This window comes from Antrostomus carolinensis, unplaced genomic scaffold, assembly GCF_000700745.2.
Source record: "Antrostomus carolinensis isolate BGI_N321 unplaced genomic scaffold, ASM70074v2 scaffold5675, whole genome shotgun sequence".
In the NCBI taxonomy this organism is placed as follows: Eukaryota; Metazoa; Chordata; class Aves; order Caprimulgiformes; family Caprimulgidae; genus Antrostomus; species Antrostomus carolinensis.
In genome coordinates, this window is record NW_010318311.1 from 1 (window position 1) to 25,452 (window position 25,452).

A 25,452-nucleotide genomic window follows, 5' to 3' on the forward strand; every position below is an offset into this window, starting at 1 on the left:
CTTCCCTTTTTCTGAGCTCCTGAGCCTAGTTTCCTATTTCTTTGGGGAAATGTTAAGATGAGGTTTGCCTGGAGAGCCTAGGGGAACTCGGCTCCTGTATTCTGCTGGATATAGGCTGCTCAGAAAGCAGCTTGGTCCATTCCCCAGCCTTCTGGTTTTGAGAGTTTTCCCATGCTACAGTAGCAAGTCCTACTTAATGCTCCAAGAGGTAAGGATTTCACACTAATGCACTGCTGTAAGTTTTTTGCTTTAGTCCCATTGTGACATCACAAGCTGGTTCAGACACTTGTTGCAATGTGTATCAATGTGTACTCAATGCAATGTGTATTCATCAAATTAACTCGTGGAAATTCCACAGGGGGTATTGATGCCAAGCACTTTGTGCCAGAGGCCTGACTGGCATCATTACACTGGATCAAAAATCATACTCCCCAGAGCTGCTGTTGTGCAGAATTGCTTTTCCTTTGGCCAACTGATGTGTGTTTGTTTTCATGAAACAATAAGGAGGAATACCTGTGACATCTTTTTCAGAACTCTGTGTGAGCCTTAGAATTTTCCACTACCTCTATGCAGTGGTTAATTTTAGCTTAGATAAGATGCTTTCATCTGTAGCCTGTATGAAGCAAATTATTTTTGTATTATAAACAGTGAACTAGGGTTCTTGTTATGACTGTAGTTGTTAATTAATGCTGAAGAGATTTTGAAAATAACAACGTGTGAAAGTTGAACTTTGTGTTGTACTGGTAAGAGAAAAGGAAAGGTAGTCACGATGCTGGTTCTTCACTTTTGGTTAATAAGGCATGTTTTTCAAATGTACTGTGGATGGGAAAAGCTACTCCTGCCTGTTTTCACTGAAGATTCTTTGTATCCTGCATGGTGTTCTTTGTCCCTGAAGCAAACAGCAGAGGTGATGATTGCTAAGAATTTTACAGTGGCATCAAACTAAGGCCATTTTGATCATTGGTGCTGGGTGTAAATACTATAGGCATAAAGAGATGAAGAGGTGTATGTAATATTTCTTTTTGGTAATGAGATGTAAACGTCAGTCTGGAAGGTCATAGTGTGTCTTCTTTTAATGCTTCTGTAGGTTCATAACCGCCTGGAAGACTTGATAACTAGCTTACGGACAACACAGGCAGCTGCAGAGGACCACCACCATCAACAGGTACACGACTGTCTTGTGTGAATGACTGGTTTAGTCTTTGAATTTTTTGTGTGCAGATAACTGATGAAAAGGTCAAGTGGGCTGTGTAGGCATAGTTCAGCTGACAAATACCCTTCTGATTTTAGGGCAAGACACTTCCAGGGAAAAGGCTGTAAATTTCCTTATTCCCTTGCTGCTGTGTTTTGTATCTGTGTTGTGGTGTGCAAGATACTTGTGTTCATCAGCATGATTCATCTGATGAATTCTCTCCCCCCATCCCACCAGAGGGGAGTGAGCAAGTGGCTGTGTGTTGCTTAGCTGCTTACTGGAGTTAAATGATGGCAGATGATGGATAGGATGGAAGCTATGGGCAGCAGGGAGATCTGCAGTTGAAGGCTGAGAGAGGAGACTAGTCTTGGGACATCCATGTTACCTTTGCAGCTTTGTCAGAGGTTACCTTGAGACCATGTTAGCTTCTGTCATAAGACCCAGCATTTCACCTGCTTTGTCAGGACACTTGAGAAACTTGTACGCCCTAAGGATTTTTGATGTAACCCTTTGTGCTAAGGTTTTCATTACTTACTGTAGATTGGTAGATATCTTTTTTGTTTGTTTGTTTCCTTTTCTTACAGAAAACCACTAAAAGCACCTAGTCATCTTGCATTCTTTATACCTGAACTGAATCAGCAAGTTCTATTCCACTCAAATCTGTTAGGCAAATCGTTGTCCCTTTGAGTAGAAGCATAAATAGCGTTGCCAATTTGAAAACAATTTCTTGCTCTCAGGAGATGTACAGTTGTTACAGAAGCCGTGAGGGTAGAGTATTTTCTGCGGTGGGCACTAGAGGAATTATTATATTATAAAGTATGTATCATTATGAAATCTGGAGGACCTTTGGAAGAAAGTTGTAGGATTATTTTGTGTGTGTGTGCACTTGTCTTCTTATCCCCCAAAACTGTAACTTCATTTTGTCACTTCTAGAGTGGTCACTCTTTCAACCAGCTTTAATTACTATTCTTGGTTATATTTCCTGAGATGTGTTTTATACTCTGCATTAACCTTAACTGTAGATCTTGGATGGGGAGAGAAGAGCCAGGCAACTGGGCCTGTTTCCCAGTTGCAGTGTTATCTTTCCACTCACCTTAGTTTTTTCTTTTGCCGCTGTTGCTTTCACAGATGCAAAAACAGAATGTGCTGACTATGACATCAAAGGACTTGCACAGCATGTGGGAAGAGCAATTGAAGTCAAGATCCCACCTTGAAGAGCGTGTTGCTCAGCTTGACAGGGAAAAGGCTGAACTCTTGGAACAGGTGAGCCCAGAAAATTCTCCAGGTGCCTAGCCAACATCCAGGAGAACCATGTGTTTTTGTCAAGTTCTTACATACTCAGCTTTTTCTGTTATCTTTGCCGTTCAGGCTCTAAGTATCTTGTGATTAGTGGGGGTCATCCAGAAAGCAAATAAAAGCTAGCTGGGTATCTTTGTGTAAATTTTGGAGTGGTTCTGTTGGGAACAGTTCCCAGTGTGGTTTGCTATCAACTGAGCACATCAAGCAAGGCTGCAGTTCCCCAGATCTTTCTTGGATTCCTTCAGGCTGTCTTCTGACCGTGTGGTTTCTCGGCAGGGTTAAGGAGCTGCTGTGTGTTTTCAGGGTAGCATGAGTTTAAAAGCCTTGCAGAAAAACATACTGAAAAAAATTTAGGCAAATGAACTAGTGCTTAGGAAACAAGAAATGGCTGCCAGTTTCCAAGGGGCAGTCTTTCCCTTTTCTTCTTTTCTGTAGAGGAAAAAGTGGAAGTACAAAGTCAAAACAGCTGCCAGGTCTCCTCTGGTTTGACTGAGAAAACACCAAGAAGAAGAACAAGATGTGTATAAGTGAATACCCACAAAGAAGATGTGGACATAATGGCAGAGGGGAATAAAACATTGAAGCATTCCAAAAGATCAAATTCCTGCACAAGCCCCTGCCTGCTGGTCACTGAATATACCCTGAAAGCTTTAGATTGATCTGTGTTCTCCCGTGATGTGTATACCTAAATAATGCCTGCTATGAGCAGAGAGTGCCAAAAAGTGTTCACCAGCATCTTTTACACTTTTGTGCCTTGAAGCATTAGAAGAGGGTGGCATCTGTTGCCCCCCCCATTGCTTCAGAGGGGGCATCTGTTTCTGTTGTTGGGTATTGGCCTGTTTGATGTGAAACCTGAAGTGATTAAATATTCTCAGAAATGCTCTTCCTCGGTATTCTGTGGAACTTGGCTAACAGATAGAGATGTACTGCAGCTTCTCTGTGGAGAATTCTAGATGCACATACTCCATGTAGATACTCTTCCTATGCTGTCTGTCATTTTTTCTATTTTGAAAGTGTGAGAGTGAAAGAAAGAAAGTGAAGAAGCTGGTAGAGTTGAAACGCCCAGTCGAACTGCGTCTGGACCAAGAAATGAAAAGAAACATTGAATTGCAGAAAGACTGTAAGAGGTATGGCTTTTTAGTATGCTGAAGAGGTATCCCTGCATAGGTGTCAGCTGAACTTCTGAAGCCAGTAGAAGCTTTGCTGAACTTCAGTGTAAACACAGGTGTACTTAACTGTGTGGGAGCAAATTCAAGCCTCATGTTAGCTCTTGCAAGGCCCTTCTCTACATGAGCCTTTAGTTTTCAATAGCTGCCAGAAGAACTGCAGATGCAGGTTGCCCTGCAATTCTCCTGAGGGGCACAAAGTAGTTCATTCCTCCTTTCAGGTGAAACTTGGACCCTCCAAGTGCTTTGAGGCACGGGAATGCTGTTTTTCCCTCGGTAATTCTTGTGTGTCAAGCACATTAAAGATGAAGCAAGCCACGTCTGCCCTGTTTACATGAGAGTATGTGAAAAAGGCTGGTTGTTCCTTTGCATCAATGTTTTCTTGACTAATTTGCTGTGCAGGTTGAAGAGGCTTCTGAGCAGAGCTATGAAGAAACTACGTGTGTATGAGGAGAAAGAGAGAGAGTCCCAGCTTAATTTGCAGGGAGAAATGAAGAACAGATTTTCTGAAATGGTCAATGAAGTTGGTAGATTGAGAACAAAGGTGAGCTCTGGGTTGTTGGGGTGCTTTTTTGGTGGTGGTGTTTTTTCTTTTGAAACCTGTGTTATTCTTTCTCTATACTTCTTTTCAATTTTTTCTTTTTTTTTTTTTCCTTGGCTGTATTTTGGAATTGATTGACTTTTCACAGAATCACAGAGTTGCCTAGATTAGAAAAGACCTTTAGGATCATCAAGTCCAATCATTAACCTCACACTGACAAGTCCCCAACTAAATCATGTCCCTAAGCACTATGTCTACACAACGCTTAAATACCTCCAGGGATGGGAACTCCACCATTGCCCTGGGCCACCTGTTCCAATGCCTGATGCCCTTTTCAGTAAATAAATTATTCCTAATATCCAATCTAAACTTCCCTTGGCACAATTTGAGGCCGTTTCCTCTTGTCCTATCGCTTGTTACTTGGTTGAACAACCTGACTCCCACCTCTCTACACCCTCCTTTCAGGTAGTTGTAGAGAGCCAGAAGGTCTCCCCTCAGCCTCCTTTTCTCCGGGCTGAACAACCCCAGTTCTCTCAGCTGATCCTCTTAAGACACGTGCTTTAGACCCGTCACCAGTTTCATTGCCCTTGGCTGGGCACACTCCAGCACCTCCATGTCCTGCTTGTAGTGAGGAGCCCAAAACTGAACACAGTACTCGAGATGCGGCCTCACCAGTGCCGAGTACAGGGGTAAGATAACTTCCTGGTCCTACTGGCCACACTATTCCTGATACAGGCCAGGGTGCTGTTGGCCTTCTTGGCCACCTGGGCACACTGCTGGCTCATGTTCAGCTGGCTATCATTCAGCACCCCCAGATCCCTCTTTGCTGAGCAACTCTCCAGTCACTCCTCCCCAAGCCTGTAGCGCTGCTGGGGGATGTTGTGGCCAAAGTGCAGAACCTGGCATTTGGCCTTATTGAAACTCATGCAGTTGGTCTTTTCTTAATGTTTCTTCTACCATTACAGTAGTAGATGACTATAACTAATACTGCTGTAGTTATCATTATGGGTAAAGATTAAAACATTATGTGCAAAGCAGTATCTGCAAGGGCAGGCTGCCCTTTAGAGGAAGGGTGAGCTGAGAGTCGCAGCAAGGCTGGCAGGGTCCATGACCTCACGGGCCAGGGAACAGTCCCACAGGCCCTCACCAAGAAGAGCAGAACAGATCCCGTGACAGTAAGTGTGGTCAGACAAGAGTGCAGATCGCCAGATGAGTCCATAGGGACAGGCAGGTCTGCAGTCCTGCCAGGATGTCACGTCCATGAGTGAGGGTCAGGGCTGAGAGCAGTGACGCCGAGCACAGGCCTGGCTGCAGCCTGAGGCCGTGACAGTATCTTCTGACAGATTAATTCCTCCTCTGGAGGAGAGGGGAGTAACACTGCCATAACTCAGAATAACTGTAGGAAGTTGGCTTTGCCTTGAGCCCCATCTGAGGCATGAGTTGAGCAGGAGGCAATTCGGGTTTTGCTTTTCTAAGTAGTGTCATTAATTCCCAGGGCACGATGTGGTGAGGTGATGCAGGAAAAGTTCTGTAACTTAGCTGCTCACTAGTAGCTGTCTCAGCCCATCTTTCCCTTGTCATGGGGACCTAGAAATAGAGTTCCCAGAAGTGTTTTTGAGGTTGCTTTGGCTGTTCAGTAGCAGGTAACCTTTTATCTACTTCTCTGCTCATTACTCAGATTTGTTGCTAAAGCAGCCATGTTTCAGAGCTACGTTTGTTTTTAGAACGTATTATTGTAGAATGAGCCAGCTGCCTTTGCAGTGGCTCACTTTTAGTCCAAGAGTTAGCAGTGGTTTTGTGTTTCTGTTGGAAGAGTTATTTTGAATGACAGGGAAAGGCATTACGATTAGACAATTTTAAGTAAGTCTAAAGTTTCTACTTTCTGTAAGAGACTCTTTCAAGTGTTTACTATGCTAGTTTCCTCCACTTCTGTTTTAATAAAAGACAGAACATTGTGGTTTATGTTCAGTAGCTATAGAAAAGGTATGTTTCTGGAGCGGGGAAGAGGAGGACAGAGCTGTAGTTTACCATTGGGACCTATTGAAAGTGGTATTTCCTGCAAATTTTAAAAAATAACCTGCAGTTTTGACCTAAAGAGAATTCATCTTCCTCCACCATTGCTGTAAAAGCTGTGTTCTGAACCAGTATTTACAAATCTTTCAGTGTAATGGAAAACAAGAATATCTTTTTCTTGTCTTTTCCTTTCCATAAGGAAGCTTTAACTGTGTTGATAACATGTAAAAATTCTTCTAAAGTATAATAGATGTTGTTTCTGATGAAACCAGAAAGTGGCTACGTATGGGTGTGTTTGATTTCCCGTAAGCATATGAGTATCTCACAGAAGAACAGCCCTAGTGCTTTTCATCCTAGCTGTATAAGTGAAATGCTGCTAGTTTGATACCTCTTGGTCTGTGACCTACTGCAGAAGAACTGAGAAAGAATGGGAACCTCAGGAATCCTACCAGAAATTATGTGAAAGCTGTTCCTGTTTTAAAAAAGCAGCCTGATTTCACTTTGGGTTTAATACTGAGTCAGCAGATGATAAATACAGACTTGATGGCTGATGCTTTTACTGATTTTCACAGAACTGACTGATTTTAGATCCCTCTGAGTTTCCTTTTTTCCTTTTTTTTTTTTTTTTCTGTCTACAGATTGGTGAACTTTCCCAGCAGCTGGAGATAGAGTCTAAAAAATGCACACAGCTAGAAGCACAAAATCAGGATTTGCGAGAAGAGTTGTCCACCGTGCGTGGGAACCATGAAAAACTGGAGAAGAGCAAATGCCAGCTGAAAGAAGAGGTGGCTAACCTCAAACATCGTTTAGAGACAAGCATGGTGGATCACAGCCAAATAGAACAATATAAAAGAGAGATGGAAGAACGAGCTGGACAAGAAATAACGCAAAAACTACAGGAAGTCAATCTATTTTTGCAGGTAAGTTAATTTCTCATGTGTGTCTGTAGTCTTTATTATATACTTTTGTTGTGGTTGTCATCTTTTAGTATTTTTTTTTTCTTTGGACCTGGTTCTGTGTGTTAGTGCTGTACTTCTGTCTTTCCTGAAGGGCAGTGGGAGAAGGGAATATGGTTGGGCAAGAATGCTTTCATGTGTGTGTAATGTGACTGCAGGTCCCTGAATCAAAAGCTTGCCTGAGATAGTTTTCCATTTTGCAGTTCTCGGGGGAATATTGCTGTCCACTGACCTTGTTCTCACTGTTCATTGTTGAATGGGTGTTGCAACTTACAGTTGTCATGGCCAGCCATACTGGTCCTGCTTTGTCATTGTATAGGGGAAAGTGCTCAGAAAAGAAGTCAACGAAGTTGCAGGAGGTGCGGAATGAAGGTGATGGATCCTCATAATTTCTTTGAGGAATCCTTTTCTATATGCCCTGTTCTACAGTGATAGTGTTCTTTCATTAGTAGCTTTGATGAATAATAGTGTGAAGGATTCCTTCTGAGTGAAAATAATTATTTAAAGTGGTAGTTCCAGGGTTGTGTCTTGACTGCTGATGGTAGTGAGGTGGCACAGTTGCTTTACTGAGTAAAGCTGGGTCCTTGAAATTGGGTACATGCAATTGACTGGTGGGGAAAGTTCTCTTTTTCTTTGCGGTGCTTGAAAGTGCGTTATCTACTTCAGACACAGGCAGCCTCCCAGGAGAGATTAGAGCAAATCAGAGCCAGTCATCATGCTTCCCTGAGAAACCAGCTAAAACACAGAATTAGAGATCTTGAATGTGAATTGGACAGGATAAAAAATACTCAACAAGACAATGTTTTTCAAAAAGAATCCACGCAGGCAGAAGTGGAAAGGTACAAAGAGCTCTATCTGGAGGAAGTAAAAATAAGAAGATGTCTAGCAAATAAACTGGAAAGGTAGGTCCATGCCTTTTTGGAGTGGTAATAAGATATTACTTTTTCCTCATGCAGTTTCCTCCTAAAATCCCTCTTCTACATCTGGTCAGCATTATGTATTTAAGCATAAGATGGCATATTTGTGAGGAAGGTACCTTACAACCCTTCCCCTTCACTAGAACTGTATTAATTTCTCTTTAGTGTTACAGCAGTAACACCACTGATTGTGGCACTAAAAGGGTATTTTTTAAGTTGGTTGTGTTTTAACAGGCAGTCTTTTTGCCAGTCTCTAATAATCTCCTCTTCTTATTCTATGTATGGCAGAAAAGATAAATTTCATGTCCTTTACTGCTTGAATAAGGATAGGCCCTTCAGAGAACAGAACTTGATTCTGTGAAGCAAAAAAAATCTTTTTTAGCTTCCGTTTTAGCAGCATGTCTGAGGTTTGAGCTTTTCTTGGCAAAAGGAGGGTAGCCCAGAGTTCTTATGCAGGTGATGTACCTTTCAGAAGAAGCTATGTAAACACATGGCATCACAGATTGCTTTGAAGCCCTGATATTGAGAAGTCCTAGGTGTTGATAACTCTTGCTGTTAGTTAGTGTAGGTTGTGTGACTAGGCTAGTCTAGGTCAGACTAGGTTAGAAATAGGTTCTCCAAAAAACTTCAGATCAAATTATATTCTTGTTTTGGAAGCTTTTAATCCATTCCACTTTCAGAAATTGAATAATAATTGAAGACCTGGAAGGTAACTTTGCAAAAGTGTTACTACCAAAGATAATTTTTTGTATGCTTCTGAATGTTTCAGAGCTAATGAGAGACTAGCAGAAGCCAACGCTAAGCTCCTTCAGGAGCGCCATAGAAGCAAGTCTTTAATCGCAAGCAGCATGGTCAGTGGAGGTCTGGCTTCAAGTCCAGTTCTGTATTCAACTGAACTGGGACATCTTGGCAACAATTTGGCACTGAACAGAAGTCTGAGTCTAGGAGGAAGCTTCCTAAGCCCAACTGGGAACACGTTATCATCAAGAAACAGGGTTGAAGCCTATGTGGCTAAGGTAAGTGTTTTGAAATACTGTTCTCAACTACTGCTAAAGGGTGTCCATAAGCAAGGTTGTGCTTTTTAGCCTAAAGTTAAAATCCATTTATAGTGAGAAACAGAGATAAAGAATACTGTGGCATAGGAAGTTCTCAGCTAAGCTTTTAATTAAATTTTAATGTATAGTATATATGACCTATTTAAAACAGCTAACTTTATGGTAACTGCAAAATCCCATCAGCCATCTTTCTTTGAGACAGCTTTTCATTCTTCACTGATCTTCATTCTAGCAGTTTCTTCACTCTAACTGTAGTACATTGATACCAATGAAAGTATGCTTCAAAAATAACAAGATATGAACAGGATCGTGTAACTTCTCACTTTATACTTCAGTGTGGGATGTATACTATGTGTAGGAGGCATTTGTTTGTAGTTCCTACTATGTGTTATTACATTAAAAGGTAAAATTGACTACTCAGAGAGTCTTCACAGCTTTCTAATTTTGCAGCAATGCTGCAACCTCTGCAGTACTTCTGGTCAAAGTATGCCCTGTAATTAGCAGTCAGTGTGATAGCACATCCCTCACAGAATGGTGAACATTGTATCATGAGATCTGGAAACCAGATGGCAATAGTTGCAGTCAGTTTCCCACCTAGCATAGGACTGAGGCATGGACAAGCTTCTCTATTCAGTCAGGGTTCTGTCACCCACGTGTTCTGTTGCTGAATGAATGTGAGAAGTATTCACTCACTTCTTAAGTTCATCTCAGTTCAGTGGTCCCACCCACATTGGAAAGAACCCATTTAAACAGTATGTCTACATACTGCACCTGGTTTAAGGAAAAAAAAAAAGGTAAACAGACAAAGATGTGTAGGTAATGTACAGCAGTGGCAGTTACAGAGATTAATTTTTCTGTATCACTGTGAATGTGTTTTTCAGGTTAGAGGGATGGACATACATTACAGAAAGAAATCCTGAGGCAATTAGTACTGTACCATCTGCAGGGGCTGTTCTGCATACCAGCAGTAGAAAGGAGGCAAAATTCAGGGACCCACTGCAAAAGTGAAATAAGGAAAAGGCCAGGACAAGGGAACAAGTGAGGAAAAGAAAGGACAGAGAGATAGGAGCAAGGTTAAAAGAAGAAAAAGGCAAAAGAGGAAGCCATCCCACTTCTAGGCAAAAAGCTGCCCTATTTTAAAAGAAAAGGGTTGACAGTTGTGCCTTTTTTTGAAGAAGAACAAGAAGATAAACAGGAAAAGATGACAGTGAAGGGAAAGAAAATGGGAGTACTCAGTGCTTCTTAACTGAATTTACAGCAACATTCTTCAGGTAGTCCTTTCCATTTTAATTTTCTCTAATAAATTTGAACTCTCTGGGCATCTGTGAAAAACAATTCCCAAATCTACTTGTGAAAAACATTTGATCTGATTCCAAGAAAAGTGTGTATTAGATCTGAGAATGGTGACACGGTTGTCAGAGTGTCCTGACTTCAACAGCACCCATAGAGTTCCTTTTCAGAGTATACGTCTCGCATTTTGTGATGGATTGCTGTGCTGGGAAATGCTTTTAGGTTTTGTTTTTTGAGGCTTCACTTTGAAGGTTAAAAAAACAGAATCAACACATACCCATCAGCCTTGAGCAGACTCTCAAGGAAGTTGAAGAACAATTATGTATGACATTTCCCCAGTCTCCAATTACTGATGTCAGGTGGAGTTTTGTTTGTTAGTTTGGGGGCTTTCTTATGTATCTAATTTTTTTCTCCTTCATAGTGCTGTTTTGTGAGTAGGATTTAGTCCCCTCAAGTTCTGTCTGATCTTGTTTACAACCTGCAGACTTTTAGTTTGTTGTCAGCTGAGGAGCTGAGGATAATTTGTTCTTGCTATACACAGTTTGTCCTCTCGGGATTAGCTTTTAATTCTAATATAGTATTACATTCCAAAATTATATTGCTTGAATGAAGGTGAATAAAACTACTGTTAAATCCTCAGAGAACTTAACCCATTTCTTACCAGTTCTACCACGTTCTCTTAAGAAAAAGCTGGAAATCTCAGCATGCCTGTTTTCCCCCAATCAAAGCAGAGGACTGGTCTCCAGGACTCAGGATTACCAGCATGAATTTATCCTTCCTGTTACTAAATCCAGCTGCACATTCTTTGGAGATATTTCTTCCCTGTAATCACCGGTTAGGGAACAACTGAGACTAATTCTAATGGCAGTGTCTGTAGCCTCCTCAAGTCACTCAATGTTCAATGTATTCAGAAAAGTCTTAAAACCTGATCTTCTATTTCAGAAAAAAGAAACAGGGTTCTCAGAGGTGCAGTAGTTGCTAGCTACTTAGGAGTATCTAAGTGGATGTTTCACTTAGAACTGCTGGCTTAAGTTTCCTCAGCTGGGTGCAGTATGTCATTAACAGTGTTTGAAGCCATACCATATCTCTGAGGAACTCAAAGTACAGGATTCCTGACATGGGCATCTAAAAAAAAAACAAAAAAAAAAAACAAACATTGAATTGGAAAATAAGACTTTAAGTCAGGAAGTAATAAAAGGTGTAGTAAGATAGGGTCTGGCGGCCGGAAGATATCGGGCTGTACGGAAAGGTAAGACACCCCCCTCTCTCTCCTAGTAGCCAATAGCACTTAGCCTGTGATGTAAGCAGGTGGAAGTGACGTAGTGAACCCACACCATATAGTACTGTGTCGCACAGCATTAAACGCCATTTGCAGCATCCTCATATTGGTGTCAGTGCTCATTGGCCCAGAGACGGGGTGTGTGTTTGTCTCTGTGCCGCCTCGACCGGACGGGACGTTGCGGGATAACAACTGCAACAAAAAGGGGAAAAGCTGCCTACAGTAATGGGTGGTGAACCTCGATCAGGTTCCAAACACAAAATTACCAGATGCGCCCTCTGTGCTGTCATTTCTGCAGGAGTCCTGTGCCATTCAGGAGACAAGTTGGAGCGTGAGGAAAGAATTTAGAGATTACAGTTTAAGTCTGTCTTGAAGTGTTTGCTGGTTGTGCTGCTTAGTATTCTGCCTGTTCACCAGATTATTTAAAGACAGGAGTTTCTAGGACTCTAAGCCTTTTCTTCACTTCACTGTTCACTTCAGTGTAATGCCTCAGATTTTTTTCCAGTAACCTGGTTCTCTTCTACAGAATTTGTCTTGCCTTTAAATTCAAGCTGAGCAGTGCCTTCTTGGCTGGAGATTACAAATGCTCCTGCCACTAAAGCTCATAATGACAGGGAGTTAAGGAGCTTAAATTGCAGTGTGCCTCAGGTAGTTGTCTTGCACTTCTTTTTTTAGTCAAAGCTCTTTGTGCAGATTTGGTGTTTCTCCCAGTAGCCTCCTCAAGGTGAGAAAGGCTATTTGAAGTAGAGGATGTGCTGTTCTTAAGAGGAGCATGTTTGTTTAAATTTGGTTTGTGCAAAAGCTTTGAAATAGCTTCAGGGGCAAGGAGTTGAAAATACTTCGTACTGCTGTAATTCAGAATGATGGTATTAATTCTTTGTCTATGCAATTGTTGGAAAAAAACACTGGTAAATGCTGTTGATTGCAAAAGTGGAAGAAGTGCTCCTCTGGCAAGTGGATACACTTGCTTCTTTTAGACATAACTAAGGAATTTGTCTTAGAGGCCCTAAATCGCTACCTAACATGAGAGGCGAATGTCAGTGATTAAGCATATAACCTTACATTTTGAAGATGGTCATGTTGCAAGTTTAGCAAAAAATGAGAATTGTATTCTTAAAAAATACCGTTAAAAAAGTATTCCATTACTGTATAGCCCCTTCCCCCTCATCAAATATATATGCTACAGAAATTAATAACCGTGAAATGGAAGTGCAAAAATAACTTGAAAAATATAAAAAAGTTTATATTGACACAAGCTCCTTAACCAGTAAAATCCCAATCACATGCAAATGCCTTTGAGGTTTTTTGGTTTTACTTTTATTAGAGCTCCAGTAGTGAGGAATAAATTAGAAATACTCGAAAAACTCTGTGCATGTAATTATAAACAGTGACTGTAGTGACTAGCAGTTCATTATGTTCTAGAAGGAGGTTGGCTGAAATTTTTTTCCTAGTAGGATTTATGTCATAAGAAGGATGTATATATGCATTGCCTGTCCTTTGAGTAAAGAGATCTTTGATGGGGTCTTTTTGTCTTTTTATGATCTGGTCTGCTAACCCCAAACTGCTCATAAATTGGCATGTCACCATCCAGAACTAAACTGAATCAAGCAGATGAAACACAAATATGAGGTACTGTTAGTGGTCTCTGTACCATAATTTGGGAACTGCTGCCTTAGTTCATACACTAAGACAATAATTATTATCTCCTGCAAGGAGATTTTGAGACTGGAGTCCTGTTGTTAGGTTTAACAAATGTTAAGCTTAAATCCTCACAGCTGTGCCAAAGGCTGCTGAAAATGAATGAGTGTCTTGACATAGAAAATAGTGAACTCTGCTAGATGAAACCAGTTTTCCTACACAACATGAGAAAAGGAATATCTGCTTCCTGCTCTTATCTCTCATTTTCTGTTCCTTTTCTGATTTTGTTTCCCATCTGCACTCTTCTATTGTAGTAGTCTTTGTGTTATCTTTTTTACATGCTTCATTTACCTTAGGCCATGTTCTTATTTCTTACTGAAGACCTTAGAACTTAAGGCTGTTTTTCTTTCTTCTTCAGCTCCTTAATCAAAAATCTGTTCTCTCTTTTCTCTGCAGCCAGATACATTACAAGGTTTGTAGCCAGTATTGTTTAATGTTGGGTGGTATTTTATACTGGAAATGTTTTTTTCTATCTATGCCATTAGATAGAACATTTTCCTAATACTGCAAATATTTCAAACTTGTTAGTTTGTCCAAGTGAAAGAATTACTGCTTGCAGAGTACTTTCATGCTTTATGTATTTGTAATGTTATGGCTTCTGTGACAGTTAACTGTCTGTAAAATGACACTGGATGGATATAATCTGTTAAAATGGAACTTCTTTAAACTATAGCAGTAGGCTGGTTTCCCCTCCTTGCCAGTTCTGATATGCAAAAAGTTCTTGGTAGTAACAGCAGTTGTGTGTGGAGTACCAGTACTGTTCTGAAGCTGAATTCCTAGACTCTGAGTATCATCTCATGAAGTCTTACAGGATCCAACTTACTCTGTGCTCAAGCAGCCCATGTGGGTAAGTAGTAAGTCAACAATGCTTTCTGAAAAAGAACTGTTGAGAAGGTGACTGCTGCAAGGGAACCCAGTATGTTACTGCCTGAAGAGATGTGCAGTGAGATGAGAAGTACCTGCTTAGATGGTTTTGAATAGTCAGGTGTGATGTGTTTTCTAGGGGGAAGGAGAACAGTGGAGGCAAGTTATAGTCCTCAAAGGTGTATTTTTCCTGGCTCTTAATTCCCTTTTCAGAATCAGTGTGTTGGCTTTATTTCCACCTGTCTCTGTTTCCGCAGGTGTGGATGAAAATCACAAAGATTTTAATGAAATCAGTAAGAGGAAAACAATATCTTTTTCTTTTCTTGATTCATCTGCATGTGTTGAGGAGGGTGATGTGGACCTTCTAGTTACTGTGAAGGCTCTGGAAACCAGGGAAAGTGGTTCCTTCTAACACCTCAACTACTACTGCTTCGCTTAGGATTGGTCCTGGTTTTGGGTCGTCTTTTGGTCTAGGCATTAGTTTTCCTGCTTTTTTCTGTTACCTGTGTCTCATTTCATGTGTTAGGGGGGGTCCCTTCTCCCCAGGATTTTACTGCTGCTGGTATGTGCTTGAAAACAATGAGAGGTTTGGGAATTTAGGGGCTCCTTTTCCATTTTTCTGTCAGCTCTGTGCTCCCCTCTTCTAGCTGTGAAGGCACAGACTATTCAAACAAAGTACCACTGAGTGGTTCTTCTCCTGGAGAAGCTGATGAATTTGGTCATGGCTGTCCCTGTAGTCCTGGAGAGAGAGCCCTTCCCTCCACTTTGCTGGTTTATGGCCCCACTTCTTTGGCCCTCAGAGTTAGTGCCTGTTACTGCTTCTCTTCTGAGGGTATGCAGAGTGCTTCCCTTCCTGAGGCTCTTGCTCTCTGTGGCCTGTTGAGTACATTGTACAATGTTTCATTTCTTTTTCTGGCTGGTATGTTGCTGGGTGAGCCTGCTCATTTAATAAAATAAATACTTATTCCCCTAGGGATTCAGTACTAAAATCAGAGAATCACAGAACAGCTGAGGGCAGAAGAGGCCTGTGAAGATCATCTAGTCCAGCCCCACCCCTGCTCAAAGCAGAGTCAGCAACAGCAGGTTGCTCAGGGTTATGTCCAGCCAGGTTTTGTACATCTCCAAGGATGGACACTCCACAAACTTTTCTGGGCAACTTGTCCCAGTGTTTGACCATGCTAACAATTAACAACAACAACAAAAATCCTAATTTTAAAATGGAATTCCCTCTATTTTGATTTGTGACTATTCCTCTTGTTCTTTCAGTTGGCACCACTGACGAGTCAGGCTCAATCTTCTTTACTTCCCCCACCAGATTTTTATACACATAGATAAAGTCCTACTGACCTTTCTCTACTACAGTAAAGAAACAGTTGCAGCACTCTGAGCCTCTCTATATAGCTGACGTGGTCCACATCCTCTAGCATCTTCGTGGCCATCATAGGCCTGGAAGCTGTATGGTATCTATTTTGAAATTCACTTTTGTGTGTCACAGAGTCGATGGAAAAAATGTAGGAGTTGCAAGTATCATCAAATATAAACAGCAGCATATAGTGCTTAGACTATCACTCTTCAAAAGATCTGATTTCTTCTTGTGAAGACTTTGAGGTCAGAAGTGAGAGTAGCTTAATTGGTAGCAATAACCACCTTCTAGGGGAGAAAGGAGTAAGTGTTCCTTCTAGTCATCCAAGCTGATTTCAGTTACATAATAAAACACACAGCACTTGCTGTGTAGAAGCAGCAGCTGTTGCTATCTTTTCTTGTGAACTTTGTACTAAGAAAAAATTGTGTGTGTTTTAATGTTTTTATATATATATATGTTATGGTATTTGCAATAACAATAAAGAAAAATCTTGGCTTGTTCAAGCTCTTTCAGTTTTCCATCTTAAGGTGGAGAAAAGAATATTGGCTCATGCTTTTTTTCTATACAATGGTATATGTCACTCCTGCAGCAGCTGCTGTTGCACCTCTTCTCTTATGAAGTCACAGAAGCCAGCCTCAGCTGAATGTGTCCCTGTGGATGCATTTGTGCGTATCTCAGCACTGAAATCACATTCTGTATTTGATGATAGACTTTAGCCATACCTTCATTGTAATACTCCACTGTGCTTTCTTCCTGTATATTTTTTAAATGCCCAGTTATAATCCAGCTGATGACTTAGAGATTTTTTGCTACAGTTAATGTTGCTGAGCAATTAGAATGCTACAGCCTGGCTGACTGAGAGTTTCTCTTCCTTAAAAATCAAATCCCAAACCAAGATGATGTTATGTTTAGTTGTTATCACGTTATCTGTGGGTTTTAAGAATGTTTTAGAAGTTTAATATTACAAAAATGTAACAGTTAAAATATTAACTGTATATTTTCTATATAATTCTAGGTACGGCGGGAACTGGATGAAAAAATCACTAAAGAACTTGAACAGGGTAATGTGTTATTATGTTAGGAGTGTTTTTAAGGAAAAAGATGACTGTTCTAACTCTTGAAAATAATGGCTTGAAAGCTGTCAAGTTCCTGTGCTAAGCACAGGGCATTTTTTTTCTGCTAGCTTTCCAGTTTAGACTTCAATGTGAAAACTGACCTATTTACCTATTTCCGCCACACAGATACACTTGGCTTAAACTGAAGTCACCTTTCACTAGAGTTAATCCTCAAGCACAAACATCAAACAAAAAAAGCCCTGAGATAAGGTTTTTATAGACTTCAGCCATCGCTTCTCCTTCCATGTGCATTGATTGCATTCAACATTAAACCAAACCACAGACATTTTCGGCTGTTTTTGATTTTTGCTGTGTCTCATTCATTGCTTGTATTTGTAGCTTATATGTTTCAGTCTTTTTTGAGTAAGCAAGACGACTATAATCAGTGACAAAATATATCCTTTCTTTAAGAAAAGATCAGTCAGTAGTGTTTAGGCAAACATGAGTTGAATGCTTGTAATATACATAGCATAAAACATGCTCTATAATACTGAGGCCAGGTGACCAAAGAGGAATTCCACCTATTTCATGATAATTACTCTTCCAGTCACCACTTTGCAGTGGCTGGCGCTATTTCACAGCAGGTGGCCCCAGAGAGCATTTCCTTCTGTTCCTGTATGCTTTTAATCATATAGAGAGTGTTCAGCTGTAGCTTCCATAGCTCTTTCCATGTGTCTGAATGGACACAAAGCCATTGTATTGTATCCGTGTGCATTTTGAACATAATTGTGCATCTGCTAGGAGTCATAGAGTATGTTTTGTCTGAAAAAAGGTGGCTGGAGAAAGATGGCAAAGGTGGGTTTGCTTTCATTGAGTATGTGTTTTAATGGAGGAAAGAGGGTTTTACCAGGGCAAATTACAAAGACACTACTCGGAGAAGGTGCCAGGCTGGGAGACTTATCCTGGCCTGACTGCAGTGCAAAGGTGTTTGTGTTTTCACAGGCTTATTCTTTTAAAGTTTGTCACAGCAAATGCAGAAGTTGTTTTTTAGGAGTAGTGTTCCAGTAAATCACTAGTTTGAACGTTTAAGGAAAACAGACACTTGAGGTTGAAGAGGTCTGCAGGGAACTAAATTTAGCACTGGTGTAAGCAAGAGTCATTTGTGGATTCCCTGACAATGTTCAGTGTCTAGCCTCTGGAATTTCTTTCACTAGCTTTAGAAATACTGTTGACTGATAAGCAAATGTGGAAAAAAATATGTTTCTTCCTTTGTGCCTAGACCTTTCATTGTTATGTTCCCTTGGAAGTTTTTAAATCTTTCTGGTTGTTGTCTCTCCAGTTACCCATAATGTTTTTACAGTGACTTATTTGGCCCTGTCTACAGTAAAAGTAACACCAGGAATCTTGTCTCTTTTCTCCCTAGCCACTGCTGAACTTGAAATTGGATCTGCTGGAGCTTCTCCCATGGTATCTACTGATGGATCTTCAAAAAATTTCCATGTTGACCAGGATCCCCTTTGCAGGGCAATACAGGACTACCGTGACGTTTTAACCAAAAATTATCTGATTTGAACAAAATGCTAGGGAAAGGCTCTGGAAATAATTTTGTTTACACAGTGCACCTGTGGTTTCCCATCTCACAGTTCAGATGTGAAAGCCTGTTTATTGCTGTATGAATATAAATTCTAAGTCTATTAAATGGATGTCAAGCACATTACACTTATTTGTTGGTTTATTGATGCATAGTTGTTTTATTTTGCACCTGCAATAAGAACCATGTCTGTTTTTTCTGACTAGCAGATTGACTAATCTTGATTCTTGAGTTTGACAGAACTGTTAAAATGTTTCTTATTCAGTTAGATGCATTATTTTGCTCCACTCATGATCTGTGTTTTAACAAAAGCATTCCCTTTGTCCTAAGTCCTTTCACTCTTATGTTTTTAATGTTTCCAGTGTTATTTTAATGCTTAGGACATTATTTGATGTGCTTTGAGCCTGCTGCAGTGAGTATTGCTGCTGATAAAGTGAAAGTTTTACCAGTGTTCAAGCTGGAGAATAGGGCACTTTACATTGCTGTCACTTTATGCGCCTTAGGTTTAAAATTACTGTGAGTGTATAGTAGTGCCAAGGAAGTTATTATGTGGTCTTTTTGGTATGTTTGCTTTGTATCACAGAACCACAGAATGGGTGAGGTTGCAGGGCACCTCTGGAAGTCATCTGGTCCAGCCCCCCCTGCTCAAGGAAGACCACCTAGAGCCAGTTGCCCAGGACCGTGTTGGCTTTTGAATATCTCCAAGGATGGAGACTACACAGCCTCCATGGGCAACCTGTGCCAGTGCTCAGTCACCCCCGAAGTAAAGTGTTTCCTGATGTTCAGACAGAATCTTCTGTGTTTCAGTTTGTGCCCACTGCCTCTCATGGTATTCATGTTGAATTTTGCATTAAAAATTGCTGCAGCTTTAGACATTTGCAGTTCTTACATGAACACCTGAGGTGCATCTGATACACTTAATATAGAGGGGGTAAAAGGAAAGTTAATATATTGTCTTTCAGTCTCCTCGGTACTTTCCAAAACTTGTGTGATAGGATAACCAATTTTTTTGTTGCTGCTAACAGCTGATATGGTGGCTGTAGCCCAGATGTTAGCCAGTGTTGTGGGACATTGGTGTCAACAAGCAGTTTTACTTTTTTAAGGGAGTTACCTGTTGTTACTCAAGATCTGCAGTTGTCATTTCCTGTCTGCAAAAGTCACTAGCGATCAAAAGATTATAGAACAAAGTCCCAATTCTGGAAAAGTAAGAATGGTTGTACTGAGATGAATTAAGACTGGAAAAATTTGTGGGTTTTACCCACTAATTGAAGGACTTGAGTTAACAGGCAGTGACAAAAGCAATGAATGCTGCTGTGACACTGTTCCTTTTTATATTAACACATTTTTGTGAAGCTAATACACTGTATTTAATTCCAGATATTCTGTTTCAACTTGATATTTAATAAACTTTGTAATCTAGTATATGTCTTTGTTTTATTGTTCCCCTTCTTGACTTTGCTTTCCACCCCCTTCCCTGCCCATGTAACTCTCCAGAGCTCTCCTCTGCTCCCTTCACCTCTGTTCACAGCTACATCTTTAGCATGTCCTGGAGGCCAGGCAAATGGCCAGCATGCCTTTGTGTCCTTTTCCTCTGGGGAGGCCTGAAGATCAATTGTGTTAATATCAGGGACTAGAGTTGAAGTATTGCTAATAATCAGTTCCCAGATTCTTCCTGTATTTTAGAGGAATCTTGTGGTCTGGGCAGAAGGTAGTACGTGAGCTTCTGGTAGCTATGCAACACTGGGAAATCCCACAGGTTTTAATCCTGTGGGAAGCTGGACAATTTGTAGCCTGCAAAGGGAAAAGGTGTTAAGAAACTTCTCCAGCCTGCACAAGAGTGGTCAGAGAAGTTCAGCTTTTGGTATTTTCTAGCATCAATCCACAGAGAAAGCAGATGTAGAACATCTTGGCCTCCACTTTGTGTTGTCATTGTGATTAAACTCAGACACGACCTGTTTTCAAGTTTGTTCCTAACCCACTGTGTGCTGCCAGTTGTCAGTGAGAGAGGAAAGTTCTTGGCTGGTGGAGCAGCAGAACAGAAATTCAGCGTTGGCATCTGGTGTAACAGGAGTTGATAGCAGTTACAATGGGGTGGGGGCTGAGGGAATAAAGAGAAGTCCAGTCAATTCCTTCACTAGAAAGTCCTTCTTGTGTCACTGTGGGGCTCGTCTTGATGATCTTGGAGGGGCCATGGCACCTGGGGGAAGCTCCTGATGCCTGGAAGACAGGGAATATCTATCCCGTCTTAAAGAAGGGTGAGACGAGGAGCTGGGGAACTACTGGCCAGTCAGCCTCATCTTACTGCATGGGAAGGTGATGGAGACATCCTCCTGGAAGCCATTTCCAAAGATGTTAGGGACAACAAGGTTATGGGGAAGAGTCAGTGTGGGTTTGCCAATGGGGCAAATGATGCCATGCTGATCTGGTGAGAGTTGATGACATGAGTAATTCAGGGGATAGAGAGAGAGCAGTGCATGTTGCTTACCTTGACTTTAGCAAGGCCTTCTCTCGTTTGCACTGTAACAGTCAAGTTCAGCTTTTGGAACTTCCTGATCTCTCCAAAGAGAAATCAGGTGTGTTTCTTAATTTCTGTGCTAAGGTATGTTAGAAACCCTAATTTGGGTTCCTGACTACCCTTGGGCTTCTCTGCTCCCCTGGGCTGGTGTAGATGGGCCTTTGATGGGCTGATGGCTCCTGTGATGGGCCTGGGTGCAGCCCAGGTTTTATTCTAGTGTCCCTTCCTCCCTGCCATCACTATCCTCAAGCAGAGGAGCTTTTATCACATAAATATGATAAGCCAACACTTAACTCTTCAGTGCCTCAACACCTTCCAGCCTGCACAGGGATCAGGTTTCTAACCACTGTGTCACTTGTACCCATTATTTACCCATAAAACCTCACATAATTGGCAAGAAGACCTTTAGCCCATGTCAATTTATACTCTTTGTGTCTGTCCCAATCTTTCCTCATCCTATTGTCTGTTAACCTAATGTTGCTGTTTGCTCACTGACTTCTTTTAACTTACGAAACAGATTTAACAGTGCAGAATGCTTAAAGAAATAGCACTGTGAAAGGCTGCTTCTTAATCTGCTTACACTTATGTCTTTGCATGACTTTTCCTTTGCAGCTAGTTTGAGATTATGAAAATCATAATTGCAATAGACCTCTGCTAACTGACAGCCAATCACCAGCACAACCTGCAGGTGCTGGGAGGTATCATGTGACACCTAGAAAAGTCCCCTAGGACAAGGGGTTGACAACCAGTTATTTAGTCTTTACTGTACCATCAGTTTGGCTTATGCATCCCCCTGCCCTTTGGTTACATATTGCCAGTAGCAGATGGTGTTCACTGTTTGAACTTGCAAATCAAGTCGATAATTCTATTTCTTGACACTGTCAGCCTTGAACAGGCAACTTGCTTTTCAAAGATAGCACCACCTTTCCCTAAGCTTAAGCATTACTTTAGCTGAGGTTACTATAATAGCTGACCATTCTACTACCTGTTAACTATGATGAATTTTTAATCATTATTTACTATTGCTATTAATTTAATCACTGCTATAATCACAAGGACAGTGACTTATACAGGCAAGCAGCACAGTCCATCTTTTATTCAGGATAATTTGGACTACATTCCAGTCAAACCTTATGAGCACAGCTCATAAGTGTATTGCAAATGACAACTTTCATTTTTTATCTTATCTTGCTATTTCTGTCTTAACTGTACATACGGCATACAAATTCGGCTCCCACCTTAGAGACCCATCCTTGTATGTCTACAACAGTCCCTCTATGTAGAATGGAGCTCTAGGTGTCCTTGTAAACAAGAAAAAACAAAACAAAACAAAAAAAAACCCGCTTCCTTCACATTTATAAATGCTCGTGGCATCTACCTAGACACTACTGCCAGTTACTTTCTTGCTGATGAACTGCCGACTGCCCTAGCTTTTCTCTAGTTCATCAGCAAGAAAGTACTTTTTGTCTCCCGTTGTATTATCAAAATCCTGTGCATACAACTACATTTCCTGTTGCAAGAATGAATAGACAGCTATTATCCAGCTCAAATGCTCCTCTTAAGTGCTTTCATGAAACAGGATCATGCTTATGTATTCCTAGAGAATCAAGGGAAAAATAACACAGTACAAAGCCAGTGGTCCTTTCACAGCAGCTAGGTAAACCCAGCAGAAATTATTTACCAAGGAATCCTGAATCACACAGGCCCATTCCAGCTCCCTTTTCCACACATTTCTTCAAACCAACCTGATCATCAATGTGTTTTTGTATTTACTGTTAATCGACTTGAATTGTTTTATGCTGTCCTCTAAATTTTCAAGAGCTGCAGGGCTGTATCTTAGAAATGCACCAGTATTTCAGAGAAGCTGGGCTTTAAAACCTGATTTGTTTCTTGGCATCCACAATGGAGCTGAGCCTTCTTCAGTCAAGAAAAGGACTGTCCTGGTTTTTGCTAGGATAGGGTTAATTTTCTTCTTAGTAGCTGGAAAGTGCTGAGTTTTGGTTTCAGTGAGGATTGTTATGAGAACAATGTTGATAATTACAAGGACACTGTGCCTGGGCAGTTTCCAAGAGCAGAGGACTGGAAGTGGGGAGCAGAGAAGAAAAGTGCAGTAGTTAGTAAACCCCAGAACTGACAGTTGGATATGCCAATAAGATTTTCCACATCATATTATGTCGTGTTTAGTATATTAACTGGGGCTGACTGGAAAGGGGGGGATTCTCTCAGGAATTGCTTGGGCTTGCTTTTCCAGGATTGTGATTTCGGTTTCGGGGTTCCTTTTCACTCCTCCAGGATCATTATCAGCAGGTGGTGAGCAATTGTACTCTGCATCACTCACATATATTTGTTATCATTGTTACTCTTATTATTCTTATTATTTTAATTTTATTTTTACTCTAATTATCAAATTGTTCTTATCTCAACCCACAAGTCTCCTCACCTTCATCCCTCCTATTCTCTCCCCGATTCCCTGGGTGGGGGGGAAGGGGCTGAGGGAGGAAGGCTGCAAGTGGCTGTGTCTTGTTTGGCTGCCAGCTAAGTCACAAGGACATATTTGGGATTTTTTTTTTTTTTTTACCCATCTATGTTGGGGCAGGGAAGAGGTTACGTTGAACATGGTCTGAATTTAATCTCCTCTCTTTAAATGATTGGCTATATTACTTTTCAACTTTATTCCTGAAACAAAATCCCACGCTTGCATTTTGCCATCTGTCATGAGAGCCTGTAGAATTTTTACTAGAGGTGACTTACTTAGAAATCTCTTTATACTTACATCTTAAGAGAAGGTACAGCATGAAGGAAAATTTCAGGGCATAGTGTCATTGGTATGTGAGAAATCCATTCCATGGCAGTTCCCTAGGTACAGCCTGAAATTTTAGTTACTGACTCTAAAGAGAAACAGCATGGAGGGTGGAATGAAGTGGAGACACCACAGCCAGGCTCTGTGCACAGCAGAGGAGAACTTGATGGTGCTAAATGATAAGCCGCATGGTTGCTACCCTGAGCCAGCAGTTTCTCAACCTTTTGACAAAACCGTGTCCCTCGTGGAACTTTTCTCCTTATAATGCTAAACTACACCTCCATCCCAAAAGCTACCCACCTCTAAGGTGTGATCACCCTTCACTGAGCACATGCTCTGAATTTCCTCTGGTCTGTACCTTTAAAAGCAAAGCAAGGAAATTTTACACCAATTCTAATAAAGGTATGTATGACTGGAGTCACTCAAGCTCCACCTGAAACTAAGAAAATAGTATAAAAATAGCCTAAGAGAGGGGGGATGTTAGGGAAGATACCATCACAGACAAGTCATGTGAGGACACCATCACGAACCATTGTGGACTTCTGGGATCAGTCAATGGGCAGAGTTTCTCTTTCCTCCCATAGGGATGCCTATTGGGTAAGATTCGAACCTTCCCCAGGAAACTTAAAAAATCTCTATAGAGTTGTTTTTCTTAACACATTTGTAGATTCACATTCTTAGGTACCTACGCTCATTTTTGCAGTCAGTATATTTATCACTGGCAATCCAAAAGAACCTGCACTCTGTTGCTTCAATAAACTGCACCATTCATTAATCCAGTCATGATAGTCCCCTTTGAATGTGACCAAGTGTGGCGGTGTAAGTTCATTTAAATGTGACTAGACTGGAGGTGCATTGTGCTGACACTGAATCCCGCCGTGGGAGTTCTCACTGGAGATGACCAGGTGGCCATGCTAGTTCATTTGAACATGACTGGACTGTAATGCTGCACTATTAGTGCATCCAGAGCTGTGGTAGTTCAATGTAATTGAATGCAACTGGACTGATAGTGATGAATTGGGCATCACTCAGAATCTAAGCCCAACTGATCCCAGCCCCTCTGATATTTAAGGATAAGCTGGAACGCAAGGGGGCTTATCTTCTGCCAATCTCTCTACCCTTTAACACAACAGGGGCTCAAGACACTGTCAGAAAAATCAGCTTTCATTTTGGACATGTGTAGATGTTCTTTCTGGGCAGAAAGGAGCAAACAGAGAAAAATATCTACCAGAAGTGCAGGGAAAAATGATGGGTCAGTGTCTTTTGCAACTTATCTATACTTCTTTATGCCCAGATCATCTTCACTGATTAAGCCTTTCTTCATGCTGTAGTAGAACCTTTGTCATCTTAGAAGTTTCTCACTTCGTTAAGTTACTAAGGCTCAGGTGGCCTATGGCAGAGTACAGGAAACTGGTGATTTCATAAATAAAGTTCAGCTGCTTAAAGGCCCAAGCTGATGAAGGGCCAGGCAGGAAGAACTGAGGCTCTCAACGTTGCTCTGGGTACATCTGTGTGTTAAAAAGTGGCATTAGGAGTAGGGTAGCCTGGCAATTCTCTTTCAGCTAAGGGCAATTCTGCTAGCATCTGCACTTTGCTGTTGATACTCAGCAAAAGCATAATTAGAACAAACCAAAATCTACTGATATACACAATGTGGTTGTAGAACATCATACATACCTTATCCACAAATAACAAAGTATGACTCCCAGGTTGAAGTTTGTCTTTCTTATTGCTTTCTGCATCCGCTGGACTTCTGAAAAATGTTAGAATCAGAAGTTAGAGCATAAAACTCAAACTATGCACAATGTTAAACTAGTCTGTAGACAAAACAGGAAGCTGTCCCCTTCACCTACATAAC

General features: G+C 41.1%; 1 protein-coding gene across 1 annotated transcript; it reads left to right on the forward strand.

Annotated features, from left to right (window-relative positions):
- Positions 1–1,087: 1,087 nt before the first annotated feature.
- Positions 1,088–18,606, forward strand: LOC104525629 (ankyrin repeat domain-containing protein 26-like; the record flags this gene model as incomplete). The annotated part of the gene is made up of 9 exons (XM_010168839.1): positions 1,088–1,165; positions 2,321–2,455; positions 3,506–3,618; positions 4,060–4,201; positions 6,850–7,131; positions 7,834–8,069; positions 8,854–9,100; positions 16,649–16,694; positions 18,112–18,606. Coding segments are annotated over 9 exons (1,428 nt in total), but the record flags the coding sequence as incomplete, so codon positions are not given.
- Positions 18,607–25,452: the final 6,846 nt, after the last annotated feature.